Source organism: Nelumbo nucifera, chromosome 2 (genome assembly GCF_055504915.1).
Source record: "Nelumbo nucifera cultivar China Antique chromosome 2, China Antique-T2T, whole genome shotgun sequence".
Classification (NCBI taxonomy): domain Eukaryota; kingdom Viridiplantae; phylum Streptophyta; class Magnoliopsida; order Proteales; family Nelumbonaceae; genus Nelumbo; species Nelumbo nucifera.
Genome location: NC_142650.1, coordinates 36868649 through 36890858, shown reverse-complemented (window position 1 = coordinate 36890858; position 22210 = coordinate 36868649). Strand labels below are relative to the sequence as shown.

General features: G+C 38.8%; 1 protein-coding gene across 11 annotated transcripts in view; it reads right to left on the bottom strand.

The window, feature by feature from the left end:
* The window catches only part of LOC104599078 (diacylglycerol kinase 4-like), a 111291-nt gene extending 93130 nt beyond the window's left edge, over positions 1–18161 (bottom strand). For 7 of the 11 annotated variants that reach the window (XR_016082595.1, XR_016082594.1, XM_010261445.3 and 4 more), the window contains exons 1-2: positions 17552–18160; positions 5036–5158 (exon numbers count right to left, since the gene is read on the bottom strand). Coding sequence is in view for 9 of the 11 variants with exons in the window: in XM_010261445.3 (XP_010259747.1) it covers positions 5036–5158; positions 17552–17911 (483 nt within the window). In the remaining 2 variants the exon portion in view is untranslated. Of the gene's footprint in view, positions 1–5035; positions 5159–17551 lie in introns of all 11 variants that reach the window. The other 4 variants (XM_088898349.1, XM_088898347.1, XM_010261444.3 and 1 more) reach the window with 2 other exon arrangements.
* Between the last annotated feature and the right edge of the window lie 4049 nt (positions 18162–22210).

Below are 22210 nucleotides of genomic sequence, written 5' to 3'. Positions count from 1 at the left end.
TGGATGTAGGAGGCAACTGGTCAGATGAATGATTCTCCTGTCTAAAGCTGGAACTTGAGTCACCGGTCGCGGCATGATTGGCCCAGGTTGAGGGAGGACCATATAGATCATAACAATAGTTGATGGTATGTCCATCCATACCACAGTGAGTGCACTTCCTCGGGCCTGAGCTACGTCCTCTACCACGGGCTCCCCCTGAATCTCTGCTCCCAGTACGACCACCACCACGATTATGAGTAGACCCACCATTGCCACTTCGGCCATATGCAGAACCACTACCACCACCACGGCCAGACTGAGCTCCCCGAGCTCCACCTCTACCACCACGGCCTCTCGATGCAGCAAAGGCAAATCTATCTGAGATATTAGAGTTCTCAGTATATCCGATAGAAATCCTCCAAAGTCGAGCAAATACCTCTTCTAGGGACGAAAGAGCTGATCCCCCTAATATTTGAGCCCGTACTAGTTCATATTCAGACTTTAGTCCCACCAAAAATCTAGTCACATCAAGCTGCTCTCTCTGTTGTTGCTGAATCTTGACATCAGAAGTGAGAGGATGATAAACATTCAACTCATTACGTATGTTCCTCATGTTGGCATAGTACTCCTCAAGACTCTGATTGCCCTGTTGCAGATTAAAGTACTCTTGATAAAGCTGATAAACTCTAGTTGTATTGTCCTGCCCCGAATACAATTTCTTCGCATGGTCCCACACATCTTTGGCAGTATCAAGGAACATGAAGTTCACACTAATCCTGGGTTCCATACTGTTCCACAACCATGTGATGATCTGAGCATCCTCTTGCTCCCAGTCTTCATACTCGTGAGAGTCAGAGGAGGGTTTCTCCTCTCTGATGTGTTTTACCTTCTTCTTTGCCTTCAGAAAGACTTTAACGGATTTAGCCCAAGGCACATAATTCTCTCCATTTAACTTAATGGAGGTCATCTGAACATTCAGGTAGTCTGTAGGCACCATCACACTAGGTTTATAATCATTATTGTCTCCCATTATGTTATCACCAATTCTGCACACTTGCTGAATTCTATTATCACTGAGATTTGCACACTACACACCACTAGGTCACACCTGTCACACTGATTGCAGCACTAATTGTTGCTGGAATGTGTGCTCTTTACACCACAAACCCTAGATCACACCTGTCACACTGATTTCAGCACTTGTTTGCTGAAAAGTGTGCTCACACCACAAACCCTACTCCTACAACTACCTGAAATCTCAATACTATATGATCATATCTCTTCCTTCAAAAAAAACAAAGAAACCAGCATAAACCCTAGCACTTACTGGCCGAAACCCTAGCATATGGTCTGAAACACACCTCCTATTTAATCCATAACAGATATCATGCACTGAAATCTCTTACCTTATCGCTGAAGTAACACCCATACGAGCAGGAGAGCAGTCCACACACAACAGCCGCTTCACACACAACCGCCACACACAACAGCCACTGCCCACACAGTTCGGCCCTCTATTCTTCCTCTACTAGGAGAGGGCGATCTCAGAAATCACAGCAACCGACCACATACGACCTGACTGGAGGCATAGAGACCCCCAAGGGAAGAGGGTGGTCACTCCTTTTCAGCCCTTTCCCTTATCTCCAATCAAACACAGAAAAAAAGAGGAAAACCCTAGATAGGGTGCGCAGAGAATGAACCCTAGGCAAGCAGAAATCTAGGCAGATTTAACCTGCTCTGATACCATGTTAAAATTCAGGTCTGCCTTAGAGTTCGGCCTGACTGAGTTCAGTTATGTAGAAGAAGAAAAGGTGATAGAGAAAGAGAGAAAGAGAGAAAAAGAGAAGAGAGAATTCTGGTTCGAACTGACAGAGTCAACCTGACTTCTCCCAGTCGGCCAGTAAGTATTTATATTATAATTAAAACAAGACTGAAAAGACCTATGTGCCCTTACTTAAGTTAAGAGCACATGTTCCAACACAACACTACAAATCATCAACATCAACCAAGGTATAAAGACAGAAATACCCCTACGCTAACAGTAAGGTTGGAAGACCAACTAGCTAATTACCTCACTAAAGGTGCTCACCATACAAAGTTTGTCAAGAACCTTGTTAAGTTGGGCATGATTGACATATATGCTCAGCTTGAGGGAGAGTGTTGAGAATGCTTGGGCAAGATGTTTTTGGTCTTTTTAGTATCTATTTGTACTTGGGCACCCAAATGAGGGCTTTCTTGTAATTTTTTATCAAAATATAAATGTCAAATTTGAGGGTGTAAATAGTAACACATCTCTTCTCTCTACAAAATCCCAACAATCTTGGTGAAAGGACATGGTGAATCCATCAAGCCCATGAACTTTACATCTATCTAACAATAAAATACAGCCTCTTTTATTTCCTCCTGTTCAAAATTCCTCTCCAACCAAGCTTTACCCTCATTTGATAGCCTCAACCACTCCAATCCATTAACCCACACCCTATTATTCAAAGGTCTTCTAAAAATATATATCTGAAATGTTCTTTAAAGACCCCATCTATCTCATTGTTGGGTGGTTGTTTCCCATCCACCACTAACCTAGGAATATGGTTTTTCCTTCTTCTACCATTTGTCATTGCATGAAAGAACTTTGTATTTCTATCACCCTCCTTCACCCATTTAGGTCTCAATTTTTGCCTCCAACTAATTTCCTCTTGATACAGAATATCCTCCAATTGCTTCCTTAGACCCCATCTAGCTTCTTTATCTCTTTCCTCAATTCTGCCTCTTAACTTCCTTGCCATCCACCTCCTCTAATTGATCACCGCTTGTTTTATTTCTTCTAATCTTCCAAACTGCTGAATGTTCCACTCTTTAATTTTGGCCTTTAAATCCTGCAACTTCCTATGAAACCCCATTCCTTTCCAATTTACCCTTGGATTACTCTCTCCCCACCACTCCTTAACCTTCTTCTTGAGATCTGGATGGCATAGCCACATGTTTTCAAATCTAAAGGGTGTTGGGCCTCTCCTTCATTGGTCCTCCTTACAAATGGAAATTGGCTAGTGATCCAATGTTACCCTTGGAAAAGCTCAAACTTTGGATTCTGAATCTTCATCACTCAGCGCCACAAAGCTATCCATCTCTTCTAGAGCCTTTTCCGATGACGCCTTCCTGCTCCTTAGATTGCATCATTCTGGGGAATACACCTTACTATTACAGGTTTCCAATTCATCCAAGCCTCCCATTTCTAGCTATTCGACTATGCTTCTCTTCATGGGGGGGAAACAATGATGGACTAGAGTTAATGTCCATCATTGGCCCTAAGATAACTTCCACATGACTACATAAAAAATCACCTAACTTTGCCTCTTTAGAGGTAAATGGGCTCTGCCCACAAAGTGGTCTTTTTTTTTTACTTTTATTAGCAGGCCCACAAAGTCACCACTCTAAATCTACACACTGACAAAGTGACAGTCCACCTCAATATTTTTCTCCTCTCATGAAAAACAAGGTTTGATGCAATATGGATTGTTGCTTGATTACCACAAAGTAAATGCATGGGAGTCTTTATAGATATCCCTATTTCCTGAAGAAGACTTTTAAGCCACACTAACTCCCCTGTAGCTTGACTTATAGCTCTATACTTGGAAGGTGGGACAAGGAAATTCCTCTAGAGCTTAACTTTTGGCCTTGGTTTATGAATTAAATCAGCCCTAATGTTGGAGCAATTACATGTGTATAACCACTGTAAATTTACCTTTTCTATCATTAATAAAGAAAAGTTACCAATCAAAAAAAGTTATAAGTCTAACTTTTGATTAGAAAATCATAATCCATTCTACCATAGGTTCTAGCAATCTACAAAAGAGGAGAAGAAAAGAAAAAGTCCTACTTCAAGATAAAGAAAAATGTGTTTATTCAACAGAGGGAGAGAAAGAATATGAAGATTGAAGAAAAATTCAGCTTGTTGATGTGAATAGTGATAATGGGGATGATGATAGGAATGATGAAGAACGAAATGCTTTGATGAACATAGTTTCTTACTTTTATAGTTATGAACTTATAATGGGCATTTTATATTGGGCTATTGGAGCTTATGCTTTGGAAAGAGGATAGTTAAGTGTCAATATGGATTTGCACCTTTTAATCTATTTTGAGGTTATGGGGTTAGAAATTGATGATTTTGATTTATAAGGGTGGTCTTTTGGTGTATAACATACATCTATGCAGAGAGGAGGAATTCCATTGTTTACTTTCTATAAGGGACCTAACATAGGTTATTCTGATGACCATAGTCATCTTTTTCATTGAATTGTAGGGTCATTATTCCATCTACTTAAACATATTTATTCTCAAATATCTATACAATATAAAACATTTTTATTAAAAAGGAAAAAGGTTAGAGTTAAACATGATCATACCATCTATTGAATATCGGTAATGGTATACAAGTGGCATGAGTGCCATTTATATCTTCTCATATAATGTCTATAGGTTGAAAGTTGGTGCAATGCTGTTTTTCTAATTTTTAAGAGTTTTTAGTTTTTTAAATTTTTAAAAACTTTTATAAAATCAGAAAAAAAAAATTACAAATTGACAATATGATTTGGTTCAAACCAATGTTGCCAGACTTAGCCTGGACCAGATGGTTAGACCATCAAAAATGGGAATTAGCAGCCAAAACAGTTTTTAGGCTATCTATTTCTCAAAACGTCAATTTGATCAAACCTAACAAAAGTACATGTAGAAATGCCTCTCATACCCCACTATATTTATTGGTTTAAGCTTAACTTGTTAAAAGAACAGGTTTAAAAGACATTCTAGAATTTCTTTTCCTTTTTTTTTGCATTTTTATATAAATGAGTCAAACAGTTGAACCAGATGATCGAACTGTTCAACCCAATGACCCCCTGTCACTAAAGCAGTTCTGTGTTTGATCCAGTTTTGACAGCACTGATTAAAACCCCCTTACAATTCACAACACAATTACAATTTCAAAACATTGTACCTTAGTTTATCAAACAACAAGATAAAACAAAATAACTGAGCAACCTATAAACTCAAGCCAACATACCACAACCCTCATCTTTCCACGAGTATCCTTTGCACAATCATCACCATAATCAGCCAACTTCTCCAAGCAAGCCAATCCATAGTGAACAAAGTCTAGAGGCTTCACATCTGAAAGATCAAAAACCTGCATTACATATAACAGAATGAAATTTTAAGACTCAAATAGTTCCTAAATTGATGTGAATATATATGGTAATTGCAATAAAATGAGGGAGAGGATCCCTCAAACAGAAAGCATGTACAAGGATACAACAAATTTACCAACCATATATACAGCATTGGTTAACAAGAACGTCCCCTTGGAGAAAAGGTGGTTAATGGTAAGAATTTTATCCATGAACCTTCCAATTCCATTTTTCCAGGAAAGCTACCAGATTGTGGCCCCTCTAGCATCTTCTGAGGGGAGCTGACAGAGAAGATGCCTAAATTGGTCACCCTCCACCATCTAGTCTCTTGGGCATTCAGATGAACATGAGTCTTAGAACATGTTGCCATCAAAGCATCAACTATCCAGTCATGAATATTGTGGAATACACGCAGGGGACAATAGTGAAAACAGTGTGATAAGCCTCCAATAGAACCATAGAGGCCTCTCACAGCACCAAGTATCCTTCCAAAAATAAATATGATCTTCAATCCCCCAATTAAAAGTGATGAACTGTGAGAAAAGATCTTTGTTTTACATTATGCCCTTCCAGATGCTTGAGCCATATGTGTTATGATGGAATTCAATCTCAGAACCAGTAAACTACAGGGGAGGAATCCCCTAGAAGAGTAATTACAGTAATAGAACAGTGAGACAGAGGGGGAAGAAGAAGAAGGAAGAGAAGAAGAAAAGAGAATAAACCCAGATCTGATTCTGTTATTCTGCAGGTAGCCACTTATACTCTTCCTTACAATGCATGATTCATGAATAGGGCTTCTAAATAACTGAGCTGACGTGGTCTCCTGGCATACATGAACTTGATTGGTGGAGTAATGCAGTTATGCTCTCTGTAGCATGGACCTGGGCTGAGTTTTGTGGGCCTGACTTAGTGAGAGGGCCTCAGTTCCTATCAGCTCCCTCCCCCTTGAGAACAACCTTGTCTTCAAGGTTGATGTGAGGAAACTGTTGCTGTAAGTTCCCATAATCTTCCTAGGCTGCATCATCTTCCGGTACATTCTTCCAGGGTCTTTTTGGTCTTTTTCCGTCTCTTGTTTATAGTTCTTATTGTTTCTGTCGTAAGTCACATAATCAGGGGCATTTATGTGATTTACTTTTTTATGAATAGAAGTCATATTTGGGCGGCAGTGGAGTCTCTCGGTAGAAACTGTCTTTGCTCTATTCCTTTTGTATTCTCCTTCTCTTCTTCTTCTCTGTTGCTGCTCTGTATCCTGGGATTATACTTGGATTTTTATTTGTTTATTTTATCAAATACAGGTCTGACCACATGGCATCAGAGCCAAGTTGATCAACTTGCTCAACTGGACCTGTAAAGGACACCTCAAACAAGTTTGGCTGAAGATTTCTGTCAATAGAAGTTGAAAAGAAGAGGAAGAACCCAAAAGGACTGATCGCCCAGAGGGATAGGAGCCTTCTATGCCTCAAGTTGCATTGTGCGTTGAGTTTTTTATGGTGTTTTAGACTCCCTATATTTGGCAGTTCGAAGAGGGACTGTGTGTGAATGGTGGAGAACGATTGATTTTTATTTGTGAGTGATGGATTGTTTTCTGTGAATGGTGGGACATAACAACCTGGTGATTTGTTTTCTTTGTATTTTGTAGAGATGTAGAGCAATAACTAGTGTTGTTATTTTATTTACTGTGGTCCCCACTACTGCTGTTAGTTTGTTTTTTTATATTTGGCTTTAATGTAATTGCAATCTTATTTTTGGTGTTATTATAAATAGATGAGTGGGGCGGCAGCTATAGCCTGTGGTAAGGGCACAGGGACCCGGAATGTCCTCCCGCGGCTGAATTATGATAGAGGTGAATGAGTTCTGAGAGATGTGAGGAACCCTTGGGAAGAATCATCCGCCCTTTATAGAACAAGACTGAACCTATCATCACATAACCAGGAACAGTCAAGGGGTCTTCTAAGAATCGAGCTCGGGTTTCAGTTAGAGTGGGGTCTTCACGAGCCTCGTTCTTCAGCTGATCCAGCAAGGGAAACTGGGGTCGGGACACAGCCATGAGAGCTAATGATGGTGGTCTCAAAAGTGCATTGGCTACAGCATTGGAAGGCCAAGGCTTATATTCTATCTTCAAGTCATACCCCAGCAACTTGTAAGCCCATTTCTGTTGTTCCGGGCCCAATATGCATTGCTCCAAGAGGTGTTTAATGTTCCTGTGGTCTGTTCAGGCTGTGAACCTTCGACCCAGCACATAGGCTCTCCACTTTTGTACAGCTAGTGTGAGAGCCATCAATTCCTTCTCATATGTTGACTTAAGCTGGTGCGGAGATAAAGTCTTGCTAAAGTAGGCTATTGGATGACCTTGCTGCATGAGAACAGCTCCCAAGCCCTTACCTGAAGCATCACTTTCCACAACAAATTCTTTAGTAAAATCAGGTAAAACAAGAATAGGGAAATAAGTAACCGCATGTTTGAGAACAGAAAGCCTTGTCAGCCTCTGGGATCCACAGAAAACCGTTCTTCTTAAGCAAACTAGTTAGTGGGCTTGCCAATTCACCATATCCTTTGATAAAACTGTTGTAGTAACCCTTCAAGCCTAGAAACCCACGAAGCTACTTGAGATTGGTGGGTTAGGGCTAGTTAATCATGCTAGACACCTTCTCTGGATCGGTATGGACCATACCATTGGAAATCATGTGGCCAACGTATTGCACTTGTGTTAGGTCAAATGAGAATTTGGTGCGCTTTGTAAACAGCTGGTGGTGGCAGAGAAGGTCCAATGTAGCACATAGATGCTCTAAATGTTTAGGCCAACTTGGGCTGTAAACAAGTATGTCGCCGAAAAGACCAATATGTAGCTTCTTAGGGCTGGTCCGAAAACATCATTCATCAGGTGTTGGAATGTAGAGGGGGCATTGGTTAGGCCAAAAGGCATGATCAAGAATTCATAATGCCCATCTGGAGTCCGAAAAGTTGTCTTATGTGCATCTTCAAGGTGCATGTGAATCTGATGATGGCCGCAATGCAAGTCCAGCTTAGAGAAATATCTAGCCTGCCCTAGCTCATCAATAATTCATCAATTAGGGGTATCGGAAAACAACCTTTTACTGTTATATTGATAAGAGCCCTTAAGTCAATACAAAACCTCCATGTCTCATCTTTTTCTTACTAGCAAGACAGGTGAGGAGTAGGGACAGTTGCCAGGTCATATGAGACCCTTTTCCAGGAAATCTCACATTATCTTTTCGATCTCAGTCCTCTGGAATGAAGGGTAACAATATGGCCAAACATTGGCTGGGGGTGCACCCAGAATGATGGGAATCCGGCGGTCATGAGCCCTGGTAGGTGGTAGAATCTCAGGCTCCCGAAACACACCGTCATATTCAAATAACAATTGCTGTGATGTTGTCCATCCAATGTGAAATCCATGGTCAATTGGGCACAATTACATAACACTGGGCCTAATTGGCATCGCCAATGGATCCCTAACACCAAATCTGCCCTAGAGAAATCCAAAGGATGCAAATCCACCAAAAACTGGGCTTTTTGTATCTTCAACTCCACTGACCGACACACCCCTTCACATTGTAGATGGTGTCCATTAGCAACATGTACAGAGAACAGAATGATGGGCTCTATAGCTAAATCCAAGACGCCTGGAGAGAGGAGTGGTGATGAAATTCAGTGTGGACCCGCTGTCAATAAGGACTGAGACCCTCCGGCCCATGATTAAGCCCACCACTCTCATCGTGCAGGGCGAACCTAGACTCTCAATCAAAGTCTTGATAGCCCGATGGTCCAAATCGAACACCAATGGCTTCTACAAAGTCAAGCCCAAGTTAACTGCAAGTGGGTCTAAACAGCACAATTGATACCACAGTTGGCTTCACCATCCAAATGCATAGAAGCCATGAGAACTCTTTAAGCGATAGGTATTTCATGAAACTCAAAGTAGTGCTCTACTCTGTAGAGCCACAGGGTTGGGTCCTAACCTGAGAAGATTGGGAACTCCAGTTTGGTTGTTCAGATTCTTGTCCAACCCACTCATCTAGAACTACCTTCCGTGGACACAGAAGCTTCTTGTTCATCATTTCTTCCTTCTCGCGTCAACAGCTTCTCAAACTTAGAAGCCATCACCGAGAGCTTCTCCTTAATGTCCTTCAGTTATCCTACCACCTTGTGGAGGTCCACCTTGATCCTATCCACTTGTTCCTCAGTCACCATGGGCTTTGTCTGTGGCATTGACACTAGGCTCTGATACCATTTGATGGAACTCAATCTTAGAACCAGTAAACTACAGGGGAGGAATCCCCTAGATGAATAATTACAGTAATAGAATGGTGAGACAGAGAAAAGAGAGAATAAATCCAGATCTGATTCTGTTGTTCTGCAACTAGCCACTTAAACTCTTCCTTACAATGCATGATTCATGAATAGGGCTTCTAACTAACTGAGCTGACATGGCCTCCTGGCATACACGAACGTGATTGGTGGAGTAATGTGCATGATTTCTCCCTATGTTGCAGTTATGCTCTCTGTAGCATGGGCCTAGGCTGAGTTTTGTGGGCCTGACTTAGTGAAAGGGTCTCGGTTCCTATAATGTTATGAATTGGCAAGGATTACCAGTCTAAAGGTGTACTTCCATATTTACAGTCTACCCAATCAACCACTCTTCTCCACAACTTTTCCTTCTCAATTCCATATCCCCATAGCCAATACAAGATACAAAAAGAGAACGAATCCAAAAAAAAAAAAAAAAACAATTAATCAACTAGCAACAATCAACCATTAGAATAAGTAGTCGAATAGGACTGCAATCAGTCCTAGGTTCAATGTGAAATAAACAAGGGAAAGATTGAGAATAGAAAAGGAGACGAAGAGAAGAGAAGAATTCAGAAAAGAGAGAGAGTTGCCCATAATCGTCGCCCCACTCTATAATTTATATTAATTGTTCAAATAAAGGTAAAAGGGCTGAATTACCCTTACTGCTTACATGGCAAAAGAAATAAAAGAACTAACAGAAATAACTGTTAACAGAAACTACTATAAACAATCATAAATTAACGAACACATGTGGGGACCACATCAATGTTCTCTACATTCCCCCTCAAGTTGAGAATAGATGTTTGTCATTCCCAACTTGCATAGATCTGCTTCTAACTTTGTCTTTGAAACTGCCTTGGTGAGAAGATCTGCAAGTTGCATGTTGGAGGTGATATATGGAAGACACAATTCTTGAGAAGCAACTCTTTCTCTAATAAAGTGTCGGTCCACTTCAATATGCTTAGTTTTATCATGTTGTACCGGATTATGGGTTATATTAATAGCAGCCTGATTATCACAGTACAGCATTAGGGGTTTCTCATAAGTAATACCCAACTCCTCAAATAGTGATTTCAACCATAGTATTTCAGCCACACCATTTGCCATGGACCTATATTCAGCTTTAGCATTGGAGCGAGCAACAAGATTTTGTTTCCTACTCTAAGAAACAAGATTACCTCCTACAAAGGCACAATATCCACGGGTAGACCTCCTATCATCAACACACCCAACCCAATCAGCATCTGTGTAAACTTGAATAGTATACCCCTGCCTGGACACCTCTTCAAATATGCCAATATCCTCTTAACTGCAAGTAGGTGAGTAGTTCTACGAGAGTGCATATACTGACTAACAACACTGACTGCATAATTAATGTCTGGTCGTGTGAGACAAAGATAGAGAAGTTTTCCAACTAACCATTGGAACATAGCTTTATCTTCAAGGGGCTCTCCACCTTCTACATTGATCTTGGGATTCTATTCAATAGGTGTGTCAGCAAGTTTAACACCCAATTTCTCTGTTTCTTCCAACAAATCAAGGACATACTTTCTTTGAGAAACAAAAATCCCATGCTTGGACCAAGCTACCTCAATACCCAAGAAGTATCGTACCTCTCCCAAGACTTTTACCTCAAACTCTTGATGAAGGAGTTGCTTAAGAGACTCAATCTCACTAGTATCACTCCCTGTCACTACAATATCATCCACATATACAGCAAGCAATGTTAAGGAAGAATCCACTTTCTTAATAAACAGAGTGCGATCTGACTGGGCCTGCACATAGCCAAATTTTTCAAGAGCTTATTTGAATCTATCAAACCAGGCTCCGGGCGACTATTTTAGTCCACATAAGGCTTTATTCAGCCGGCAAACCTTCTTTCCTGTTTCTACACTATAAAATCCAGAAAGGCAACTGCATGTAAACTTCTTGCAAGTCTCCATTGAGGAAGGCATTTTTAGCATCCATCTGAAATAAAGGCCATGAGTAACTGGCTGCAAGAGATAATAAAACTCTAATAGTGGTCATCTTTGCTATTGGTGCAGAAGTCTCCAAGTTGTCTATTCCATAGGTCTGAGTAAATCCCTTTGCAACTAATTTGGCCTTACACCTTTCAATGGAACCATCAGCATTATGTTTCACAATAAACATCCATTTACATCCAACTGGCTTCTTCCCTTTAGGTTGATCAACTAGCTCCCAAGTATTATTCTTCAGAAGGGCATCCATTTCTACCTTCATTGCATCCTTCCACTCAGATACTGACAAGGCTTTTTGCATTGTTCTGGGAATGGAAATAGCAACAATGGAGGCCAAGAAGGACTTGTAGGATAGAGAAAGATGATCATAAGATAGGAATTGAGAAATACAATGAGTTGTAGATGAGGTACAACAGTGTTTACCTTTACGGACTATAATGGAAAGATCAAGGTCATCCAATGGAGGTGAAGGTTCAACAATAGAAGGTATCTCATCTGCAATGGAGGATGAAGGAACAGTGGTACCTGGATCTGGATCCATAGAAGGAATTGGGACTGGCCTGGACTGTTGATGATGACCAAAATCAACTTGCCTCCACCATCTGTGATAAACTCTCAAATCCCAACACCTCTGACATCCCTCTCCACTACACTCCTCTTCAGTAATTGGGACAGGTAATGGAACTTCTAATGAATAAACCCCCACCTCACTATTCTCCCTTGAGAAGAAACCCTAGGATAATAAGGTACATCCTCAAAGAAAGTGACATCCATAGAGACAAACCTCCTCCTAGAAGTAGGTTCATAGCAGCAATATCCCTTTTGGGTTTGTGCATAACCAAGGAAAAAGCATTTTGAGGCTTTAGGATCAAATTTGGAACGATGAGGACCAAGGGTCTGAACAAAGCAAGTACAACCAAAGGTTTTAAGGGGAATGGTGAACTCTTTATCAGGATATAAAAGGGTGAATGGAGTTTTCATGTCAAGAACCCGTGAAGGAATTCGATTGATGAGAGAGATACACAGTTGTATGAATGGCATCTCCCCATAAATGTATAGGCACATTGGAGTTAAACATAATGCTTCTAGCCACCTCCAATATGTGTTTATTCTTCCTCTCAGTAACCCCATTCTGCTGAGGTGTATGAGGACAGGTACTTTGATGGATGATCCCATGGTCAAGGAAGTATGAGGCTAATGGTTTTGCAAAATACTCTTTCGCATTATCAGATCTGAAAATTTTGATTTTGACCCCAAACTGGGTTAAAATCATCTGATGAAAGATCCGGGTTAACGTAAGAACCTCATCTCGATAACGCATAAGGTAAACCCAAGAAAAATGGGTATAGTCATCAACAAACAACAAGAAATATCTATACCCCCCCCCCCATAGCAGTGATGTGATAAGGTCCCCAAACATTGGTATGCACAATTTCAAAAGGAATACTACTTTTATTACTCAATGAATAGGTTGTTCTACAATGTTTTGCAAGCTCACAACTTTCACATCTCAAAATGGACATCTGGACTGACTCAAACAAACTAGGAAACAAATTTTTAAAGACAAAAGATAAATGACCCAACCGATTATGCCAAAGTAATAACTTGACCAATAGACTGAGAAACAAAAGACCTCCTAGCTTCACTATCTTCCCCATGTGAGCTCCCTCCAAGCAGATAGATTTCATTCATCTCACGGCCAATCCCAATCACCTTCCTTGTCTTCAAATCCAGAAAACACATCAGTCAGGGAAAAAAGTTACTAAACAATTTTGGGTTTTAGTAGTGCTACTAACTAAAAGCAAATTAGTACTAAGTTTAGGAACATGTAAAACTGAAGACAAAGAAATGGCACTAGAATTAGGAACAAGAGAGCCATCAGCAATAGACACTTTGTCTCTACCAGAGAAAAAGTGATAGGTAGTAAACAGTGAGGACAAACCAGTCATATGATCAGATGCACCTGAATTTATAACCCAAAAAGGTCCAATGTTACCTGGGGCTGAAGCATGATAGGTTGATGCCCATGTACCTGAACGAGCAAAAGTTGAAGTGGGAGGAGCAGATGTTGTGACTAACGCCTGAGGCAATGGTGCTGAATTACCAACTTCACTCTCCAACTGAGTCAAAGCTGCCCGGACAGCAACTAAGGTGTCTAGGGATGTGGCTCTTGTGCCCGATGAGGTTGTACAGTCAGTAATAACAGCCACATTGGCATTTCCCCTTTTATTTCTGAGTTTTGTTGGAACTAGATGTGGATGTAACTTCCAACAGGTGTCTTTAGTATGTTTAGGTTTCTTGCATTGCTCACATACTAGGTCCCTCTTATCTTCCTTCTTCGTATCTCTTTCTTTATCACCCCCAAACTTAAGGTTAATTGCTGTCAAGGCTGATGCAGCAACATAACCTTTCTCCTACTCTCTTCACTGTGCACTAAGGAGTAGGCTTGTGATAGGGTCACACTATCTCTCGTGAGTAGTTGTCTCACAATATCATATTCAGAACTCAAACCAGTTAGGAACTCAAACACCCTATTAGTTTCAACTTGTTTTCTATAAGTTTGGGCACCCTTCTGACTTTCCCACTCAATTGCTTCTAGCTGGACAATTTTATGCCAAAAGGATTTCAAGGTTGAGAAGTAAACCAAGACTGGTTTCTCTCCTTGCTTAAGATTATTAACCTCACATTTCAGCTCATAAGCCCTAGCAACATTAAGGGGTTAGGAGTAGGTCTCTTTCATGATGTCCCAAATTTCCTTAGCTACTTTTGCCCACAAGTAGTTTCGGCTGATATGTGGCTGCATGGATATGCACAGCCATGTCATAACCAAATAGTTCTCCTAAACCCATTTGGCATAGGTTTGGTCCTCCTTAGTTGGTTCCTTCACGTCCCCCAACAAATAAATTAGTTTTCCTCTACCCCCAATGGCCATCATGGCTGATTGGACCCATTCCAAGTAATTCGATCCGTCAAACTTGACAATTGTAATCTGAAAAGTGTTCTCAAACATGTTACCAGAACCACCAACCCCCAAAACACCTTCCCCTTGATTCTTAAACTCCATTCTTGTTAAGATATTAATAAAAAAACACCCTTTTTAGCATTGAGATAAGTGAAACTGCACCCATAAAATGTTAACAGCCAACCTAGGAGGGTGAATTAGGTTCGGCAACTACCCAGAAATAATAAAACAGCTCTACTAGATCTCCAGAGAACTAAAACACTCAGTCTGGAATGAAAACAGGTCCAACTACTGCCCCAGAATTAACAAGTCTTGAGTTTTAGGGTTTTTTCTTATCTACGATCAGTCATGGGATTAAAACCCTAAAAAACTCAGGAGAAGAGAGGAGATTTCCCAACCGCACCTCTCAGAATAAACAAAAGGAACCTTTTTCAAATCGATCTCAAAGAAAATCAACTTACTTCAGGAAAAAATCTGGCTGCCACCTTCTAACTGATGTCCGAACCCTAATCTTGAGGATTCAACCCTTCTTCTGATTCTTCTGGATTGCTGGATCTCTCCAAGGCTCTACAGTCCCTTGAGTAGCAGCCGTACACTGCCAGCAACCTCCAAGAATCAGCCAATTATCTTCTTTCTACTGGAACTTCCAACCCTAAGAAGTTCTCATGTAGTCGGCCTGATTAGACTAGCATAAGAATTCCTAGGTTGGCTCTGATACCAAGTAGTCAAATAGGACTGCAATCAGTCCTAGGTTCAATGTGAAATAAACAAGGGAAAGATTGAGAAGAGAGAAGGAAATGAAGAGAAGAGAAGAGGAGAAAAACTCGAAGAGGAGAATTCAGAAAAGAGAGAGAATTGGCCATAATTGTCGCCCCACTCTATAATTTATATTAATTATTCAAATAAAGGTAAAAGGGCTGAATTACCCTTACTGCTTACATGGCAAAAGAAATAAAAAAACTAACAGAAATAACTGAAATAACTGCTAACAGAAACTACTATAAACAATCATAAACTAACAAACACGTGTGGGGACCATATCAATGTTCTCTACAGAATATGACATACAATAGGTATATCTTTATGTCACTAAGAAGAAAATTAAAATTACTAGCAATAGAATTCTTAATTCAATTTTTACACTTAAACTCTTTCAAAAAAAAAAATCTTAACTCAAATCATTAGTGGATATTCTAAATTTCAATGTGAATCCTCTATAAAGGATAGTATGGTTAGAAGAAAGCCTAAGGAAGAAGACGTGCATGAGGCAAGCAAGACAAAGATTTCAAAACTCTGATTTCAACATCAATATCAAAATTGAAACCATGAAAAATGTGGAACTTCTTCAAATATTTATAGAAAATACTAGAATCTTTGAATTAGTAGTAAGCTGGATGCAGATGAACAAGTAGGGGTGTGGAACCATAACAAGCCATTAAGGGAAGCGAGATGTTTTGCAAAGGAGATGAGGCTCAATTTCAGATGGATTAGAAGATCTGCTAATGGACTGGCCAATGCTTTAGCTAAACAAGGGACTAATAGGGAACAATTGTTTTGAGCTTCGTTGTAATGATTTGGATTCTGAAGGGATCCTAATTACTTTAAATTGAGATGCTTCAAATATTGTAATCCTCATAATTATTTCTTAATTTAATGAAGATTCAATGTTTCCAATAAAAAAATACTAGAAGCTTTGAACTGAACTTGGCAAAATTACTTGAAGTTTTGGAACGTATTGAAATTACCTAAATTTCTCAAAAATCAGAAAGTATTATCGAATTCTTGGAAAATACCAAATTTAAATCATTTTCAATGTATTGCAAAGTGAAACTCCCTCTCTAGAGGCTTCTTGTTGATCATTTTAAAAACTTGTAAGGCATCAAAAAGGAAGACCTCATTAAGAGATCCAAAATAAATAAATGTTGCCCACATGACTGCTCTCAAATCTATGTTGATCATGCAGAATCTGATGAACTTTGGGCACCATAACCAGGTTACAAACAACTATTTGGAAGGAACAACATAAAGGTTTATGAGAAACAATTTACAGAGTCTGGTTGCAGCTATAACTTTTCTGGATAAGTTGCTATTGTACAGATCAAAAGAAAAATAAATAAATAAACATCATTTTTCCCCTTGGGAATATGCTTAGCCACTCTAAATTTGAAAATAAAATACATGCAAACTGATCTTTTAGTAGGATGCAAAATCTATTCCCCATACACTCTCTACAAGCCAAGAACAAAGAGCTGTTAAACATCGTAGAAACACTGTCACTACCTCTCAACTAGAATAACCCCAGAGAGACAGAGAGCTTGAAAATAACAACCCACCAGGACATTTCCTCATTCATGACAGAGCAATGATGTAACTCCATTGATGAAGCAAACGTTTTGGACGTTAGAGTTTAATTCAAAATTCTAGAAAACACCACCCTGACTACAATATTCCCCCGAAATTATGCCCATGAATAGCTCTCATTTTTCTGCTTACACAACGTTATAGTTCAACTAGCACTACCTATATATAAAATACTTGATAAGGAGGGAGCAGAACTGTCGAGCAATAGTTGCAGCCTATGCAAAGAGGTTAAGCAAAGAGGGGTCCATACTTTGGAAGATTTCTATTCATGGGCAATGTGGACTTCTATGGAAGGAGAGGAATTTAAGAACTTTTGAAAACAGTTTTGAATCTGTAGATGAGTTGAAGTCTATTTTGAATGGCAGAATTTTGTCTTAGGTGAGTGTTCACAAGTAGTTCAAAGTAAATCATACAATACATTTTTTGACAGAGATACTCCTTTTGTAAACAGGAAGCAAGTTAATTTGTATAAAGTCCCTTGGTGTATATGGTGCTTGTAATCTTTTTCCCTGGTTAATGTAATATCATACTTTATTCTTTTGAAGAAAAAAAGAAAGACATTGGAACACATAAAGGTGATTGTTTATCCATTCATGTCTCAAATTTTTCACAAGAGCCAATTCTAGTAACTATATTCTCACTTAAACAATCAAAACGTATTCATTTGTGCACAAACATATTCTTCCATCTCAAAAACCAAAAAACAATAATCATTTTTCCTCAAAAACAATCAAAGGCTAAACTGAATCCCAATAAAAATGTTAAGTTGAACACTTAACTTGTTCTTCACCCATCAATTCCTGAAGCCTCTCTTTTAGAAACGGCCCAAGCCGTCCTCCACTTCTCGAATTCACGAACACCACCATTGGCGCCTGAGGTGCCTCCTCGTTCCCATTCCCCACGTACATGTCACTGGCGTTCGGGTCCTTAAACCGAATAGCATCTCGCATGGCAAGCCGAAGGTATTGTGGCATCATAATCTTCCGCTTCAGATCCTCTTTGCAGATTCGGATCCCCAATAGCATGCGATCCTTGAACGATTCGCCGAGCAACGATCGCGCCGCGATACGAGATGAATCGCCTGCTCCGCTCCCCGACGGTGAACCCGACGATAAATCACTGTCATCCCATCCCGCCATTTCGCTTCCTTAAGAAGGCTTTCCTCGAAAATATAAACCGGATAAATTCGGAAATTGTTTCTCTTTTTATTTTATTATTTATTAATCATTCGTCATTAAACCTATTTTTATTTTATTTAATGAAGAAATCGTTTTTATTTGCATTGGCGAGAGGAGCGATAGGAGTGAGTTCAGAGAAAATTTTCAAAAGACGTTGATGGAGGAGACACGCCGGCCGGACCCGGGATCTTCTCAGGCGAGATAGCCTTTATAAGAAGAATTTGGTTTTAATTCACCTCCATGACAAGCCATTTGTGGAAACACCCTTGTAATATAATTTATTTACGGAAATACCTCGTAACGTACACTTTTTGACTCACAAATCGGGCACAGACAGAAAAGATTTTAGTTACACTTTCTGTAAAGCGGGATCTGCTCGTAACAAATGTGCGCCTTAGAGGCACATCCACCGTGCATGGGAACATTTCGCGTGAATAATAACATATAATAAGTATGGAAGATGTTTCTCACAACGCATAATGCATAGTAGATATGTGTGTGTGAGGCGCCTTTTCTTTTGTCTTAGTTTGGAAGGAGTACATAATATGTAGAATGCAAATGAGACGGGATCTGCTCCTCACAAATGGGCGCCTCACATGCACATCCACTATGTATTGGAAACATCTCCCGTGAATATTCATTAATAAGTATGGGAGATGTTATTAATGCATGGCAGGATGTGCTTATCAGTCTGTGAGGAGCATATCCGGTCTCAGTGCAAACTATGTAATTTATTTGTATATATATTCCTTTCAAATTGAGCCGTTTTTTTTTTGAAAAACGTGAAAATTGGAAATGCATGATGCTTAATATTTTGATATTGTAATTTTAAAATAGACATTTTTAAACTAAAATATTCATTTTGTGTGTTTATATACTAATTTTTTTTATTATTTTCTTATTTGTTAGGGTTTAATTAACACAAACATTGCTAAATATTGTATTGAAAGACTTTAAAACCTGAACCAATAAATAATGAAGAACTTAAAATGTTGTATAATCAACACATTTATTTCTTTTTCTTTACTAATTATGTGTGTCTATATTATATACCAATTTTCTTATTCCACATTTTCTTTTCTTCTTTTTCTAAAACAAAAATAGGGGTTGAGCCTTTATATTTTTTTGAAATTCTTTTATTTCTTTTTTCTCATGAATATGTTGGAGTATGTTGATTTTCTGTACTTTAACATGAAGTTTATACTTTTCTCATGAAAATTATGGAACCTAGGGAACTACCCTAGGATATATATTTTTACTTGAAAAAATCCATTACCTAGGCAACTGCCTAGGCGACAAGGAGATCGGATATGCTCCTCACATAGGGCGCCTCACACGCACATCCTACCATGCATTGCGAACATCTCCTATACTTGTAATTTATTTTTCATGGGAGATGTTCCCAATGCACGGTGGATGTGCATGTGAGGCACCCAAGTGTGAGGAGCATATCCCGTTCCGGCGACAAGGCACCCTCGCCTTGGTTTCTTGAAAACTATGGCGTGACGATAAAAATAATTCACTTATTATGTATATAAAAAATATATTAAATATATAATGTTAGAGTTGTATTCAAATATTTCCTACAAATTTTTATATGTTAATTTTTTTATTATTTGGTTATGACATTAAAGGTAAACACATTTGAACCAAAAGTTTGAATTGTTAATTTGCCATCAAATAAAAAAAGTCAATTTCATTTTGGATCTTATATTATATTTCCATCGTTAGTGAAAATAATTATTGTTTATTGCACTTATCTTTTCTCTATGGGATTAATATAAAACACTATAAGTGTGCTCAAATGTTTTTTATAATTTTTTTTTGTATTTTATCTTTTTAATTTTTTATTTAATTATGACACCAATTGTTAATACATTTGACAAGAAATGTTGAATCGTTGACCCACCTCCAAACTAAAAAATAACTTTTATTTTGAATTGGTTTTAAATTTTGTATTTCATTTCCATCATCAATAAAACAACTATTATATTTTTTATTTCTATATTTATTTATATTTAAAAATATGTTAATTATCCATGACAAGATTGACCAATTTGCCCCAATGGTTATTTCTTATCCACCATCTCCATAGAAGAACAATTTTGTTTTGGGGTCAGTTTTAGAAACATGGACTTTATAATGTTAAATATTGAATTTAAATTTAATTAATATAATTTTTTGGTGAGAAAAAATACCTTAAAACAGGGTTTGATGAGAGAGAATGGGAGTTAATACCTTAAACATAAGACTTATTAGAGAGGGATCAAATTCAAGGTGAAAGGTGTTTTAGTTAAGAAAAAAAAAACATTTGTAGTTATAATAGTAATATAGATATAGATGTATGAGTGTTCGACAAAATGGTTGTTTTTTTTTACTTCTTTTGAAGTTCTAAACAACGGGGGATAACCCATCCACCAACCCAAGTGCAGGCGGACTCAATCCCAAGTCTCCGCTATGACCAGTGGAAGATCTTACCAACCAGGGGTGTTTTTTTTTAACCAAACCGACTTGATCGGTTTTTTAATCTGAACCAAAATCGAATCGATGGACCGATTAACCTCGGTTCAGTTTTTCTTTTTTTTTTTGCATTCAAAATTAAGAAAACAATACCTGAACAAGTAAAGCATGGTAGAGGGGCGAGTCGGCGAGGGCAAAGTGGTGGCCGATGATTTGTCGGTGCCGGACTGGTTGGTGGTTGTTGTCGCCTGAAGTGAAAGCTTGAGAGGTGGTAGAGCCACGAAGATGAGAGATGAGAGAGACAGAGACAGAGCCTGGGAGGTGGTGGTCCTAGCGGAGTCGAGGTGACGATCGATGTTCCATGTTGGCATGGTGGAGACAAAGATGACAGGCAACATTGCAACAGAGACTCGGAGAGAGAAAGAGACATAGGGAAAAACTACCGGTGACGACTGGCACTGGAGGAAAAACTGGGGATTGCCAAATTGGAGAAGACGAAGAGACAAGACTAAGAGAGTAAGAAAGGGGAAACTGGTTTAGGACCTTTAGGTTTCGATTTTTGAAGAAGGAGAAAACAAAAAAGGCGAGTGTGCGCCCAGATTCACTCGGCCTCGACAAGCGTGCACCAGCCTGTTAAGACTTGGGAAAGGGGAAAATAGAAAATTTTGACCATCTAAAATCAACTTTAAAAGTGGAAAAGTGGGGAACTGGGAAAGGGGAAAGGGGAAAATTGAAAAGGCGGACAGGCCATAGGCACGCATGCCTAGGTTTATTCAATTTTAAAAAATAAAAATAAAATAAAATATATTATATTATATTATATATTATTGTATATATACCGGTCGGTTCGGTTAACCGTCGGTTTTTTTTATAAGGTTAACCGAAACCGAACCAAAATTTTTTATTTTTTTAGAATATCGAACAAAAACCAAACCGACCGATTTGATTAACTGATTTTTTGGTTTGATTTTGGTCGGTTCAATTTTCCGGTTTTTTTTTGCTCACCCCTATTACCAACCCGCTCGTTGGCACTTTGCAACAACATGATGGGTTTTGTCGAACAGCCCCCATACAGCCCATAGATGTGTGATACTCTTTTTTAAATTTTGTTTCTCTAGTTCATATATATTTTAGTAGGTCAGATAAGGAGCATTTTAATGACTAAACCTAGAGACCCCCCCCCCCCCCAACACACACAAACAAACACAAGTCTCTTTGTATATCATATGATATGCATCAATATGTTGCAAATATTTTGAATCTTGGATAAGTTCCTATTTATGGGGAAATACATGTATAATGGAATTAATTTCTGGTCGGAATTTATCATTAGATCCTTATTGTTGGGTTTGGGTTGAGGCCTATTTGGAAAATAGGCCTGTATTTAAATTGGAAAGAGTGCAAATACAAATATGTACAGCACAAAGCCTGTATTTAAATTGTAGATATTTATATTTTCACTCCTTCCAAATTTCACTAAACATATCTGTATTTGCAGTTTGCACTCTTCCCAAACTGAGCCTAAGGATCCAAACCCGCTAAAGGCAGGGATGTAACATGGGTAAATCACAATTATTCATCCCTTAATGCCTTAAATTTGGCAGCAAAAACAAAAATATTACTAATGCCCTAAACTTAAGTCATTTTTTAAAGTTGAAATAATAAAAATCTCTACACATAACACCCAAATTAGTTGATTTGGACCAAACTTTGGAATAACCTATGCCGTTGTGGAGACTCATCCAATAGTGGGTCCTAAACCTTGAAATATGGCTGAAGAGGCAAGCTATGAGGTATCGT